The 1,419-nt window shown below is 44.8% G+C and overlaps 1 protein-coding gene across 4 annotated transcripts in view; it reads left to right on the top strand.

Moving 5' to 3' along the window:
* PPT1 (palmitoyl-protein thioesterase 1) overlaps positions 1 to 1,419 on the top strand; it is a 30,260-nt gene that overhangs the window by 11,336 nt on the left and 17,505 nt on the right. For all 4 annotated transcript variants that reach the window (XM_011977651.1, XM_011977652.1, XM_011977649.1 and 1 more), the window contains one exon: positions 69 to 171. In XM_011977651.1, coding sequence (XP_011833041.1) covers positions 69 to 171 — 103 coding nt within the window. The remainder of the gene's footprint in view (positions 1 to 68; positions 172 to 1,419) is intronic.

Genomic DNA, 1,419 nt, shown 5'->3' on the forward strand with positions numbered 1-1,419 from the left:
CCTTGTGCATAGTGGGTATTGGATACATGATTACTGAAGGAATGAATATTTGTCATCTACCTCTGTAGGTGTTTTTGGACTCCCTCGATGCCCAGGAGAGAGCTCTCACATCTGTGACTTTATCAGAAAAACACTGAATGCTGGCGCGTACTCCAAAGTTGTTCAGGAACGGTATGTATGGTTAGCTGAAAAGATTACACACCTGTCACCGTGTGAAAATACCATGCTGACTTTCATGCTCACAGTGATTCCAGCAGTAGTTCCTTATGACATTCAAATGAGATCTTTTTTCTTATTGAAACAGAGTTTCGCTCTTTTTGCCCAGGCTGGAGTGCAGTGGCGTGATCTTGGCTCACTGAAGCCTTCACCTCCCAGGTTCAAGCAAGTCTCCTGCCTCAGCCTCCAAGTAGCTGGGGTTACAGGCATGTGCCACCACGCCCGGCTAATTTTGTATTTTCAGAAGAGACAGGGTTTCTCCATGTTGGTCAGGCTGGTCTCCAACTCCTGACCTAAGGTGATCCACCCGCCTTGGCCTCCCAAAGTGCTGGGATTACAGGCGTGAGCCACCGCGCCTGGACTTCAAATGAGATCTTTTTGTACCATCTGCTCAATTTCATTGTAAACCTAAACTTGCTCCAAAAAGTCTATTAATTAAAAAACAAAGAAAGACAAACAAGGGCATTTTTCTATGTAAGAAGAATGTAATTATAACAGAATAAATTTCCATCTTTAAAAAACAAACAGAAAGCCTTTAGAAAGTACTAAGCTGAAGGAATTATTGTTGGTATTTAGAGGACAGATTCTTTATGTTGGTAGCTACTCCCTACATCACTGTCCCTGACTCCTCAAATGTGTTTGGGTATTTAGCATGGCCAGCCTGGCACGATGGCTCACACTTGTAACCCCAACTCTTTGAGAGGCCAAGGCAGGAGGATTGCTTGAAGCCAGAAGTTCAAGACCAGTCTGAGCAACATAGTGAGACCCCTGTCTCTATTAAAATCTATTTAAAAAAAAAAAAAAGATGCAGAATTGCTTTTGTAGTGTGTGCTTGTTCATTTGTTTCCAAACTTAATTGTATATCAGAACCACAGGGAAATTCATTAAAAATGGATTCCTGGGCTCTATCCTTAGAAGTTGTAGGCCGGGCACGGTGGCTCACGCCTGCAATCCCAGCACTTTGGGAGGCAGAGGCGGGTGGATCATGAGGTCAGGAGTTTGAGACCAGCCTGACCAACATGGTGAAACCCTGTCTCTACTAAAAATACAAAAATTAGCTGAGCACGGTGGTGCCTGTAATCTCAGCTACTCAGGAGGCTGAGGCAGGAGAATCGCTTAAAAAACCCAGGAGGCGGAGCTTGCAGTGAGCCGAGATTGCGCATCGCACTCTAGCCTGGGTGACAGAGGGAGACTGTCTCAAAA

The sequence above is a fragment of the Mandrillus leucophaeus genome, unplaced genomic scaffold (genome assembly GCF_000951045.1).
Source record: "Mandrillus leucophaeus isolate KB7577 unplaced genomic scaffold, Mleu.le_1.0 Scaffold182, whole genome shotgun sequence".
NCBI lineage: Eukaryota > Metazoa > Chordata > Mammalia > Primates > Cercopithecidae > Mandrillus > Mandrillus leucophaeus.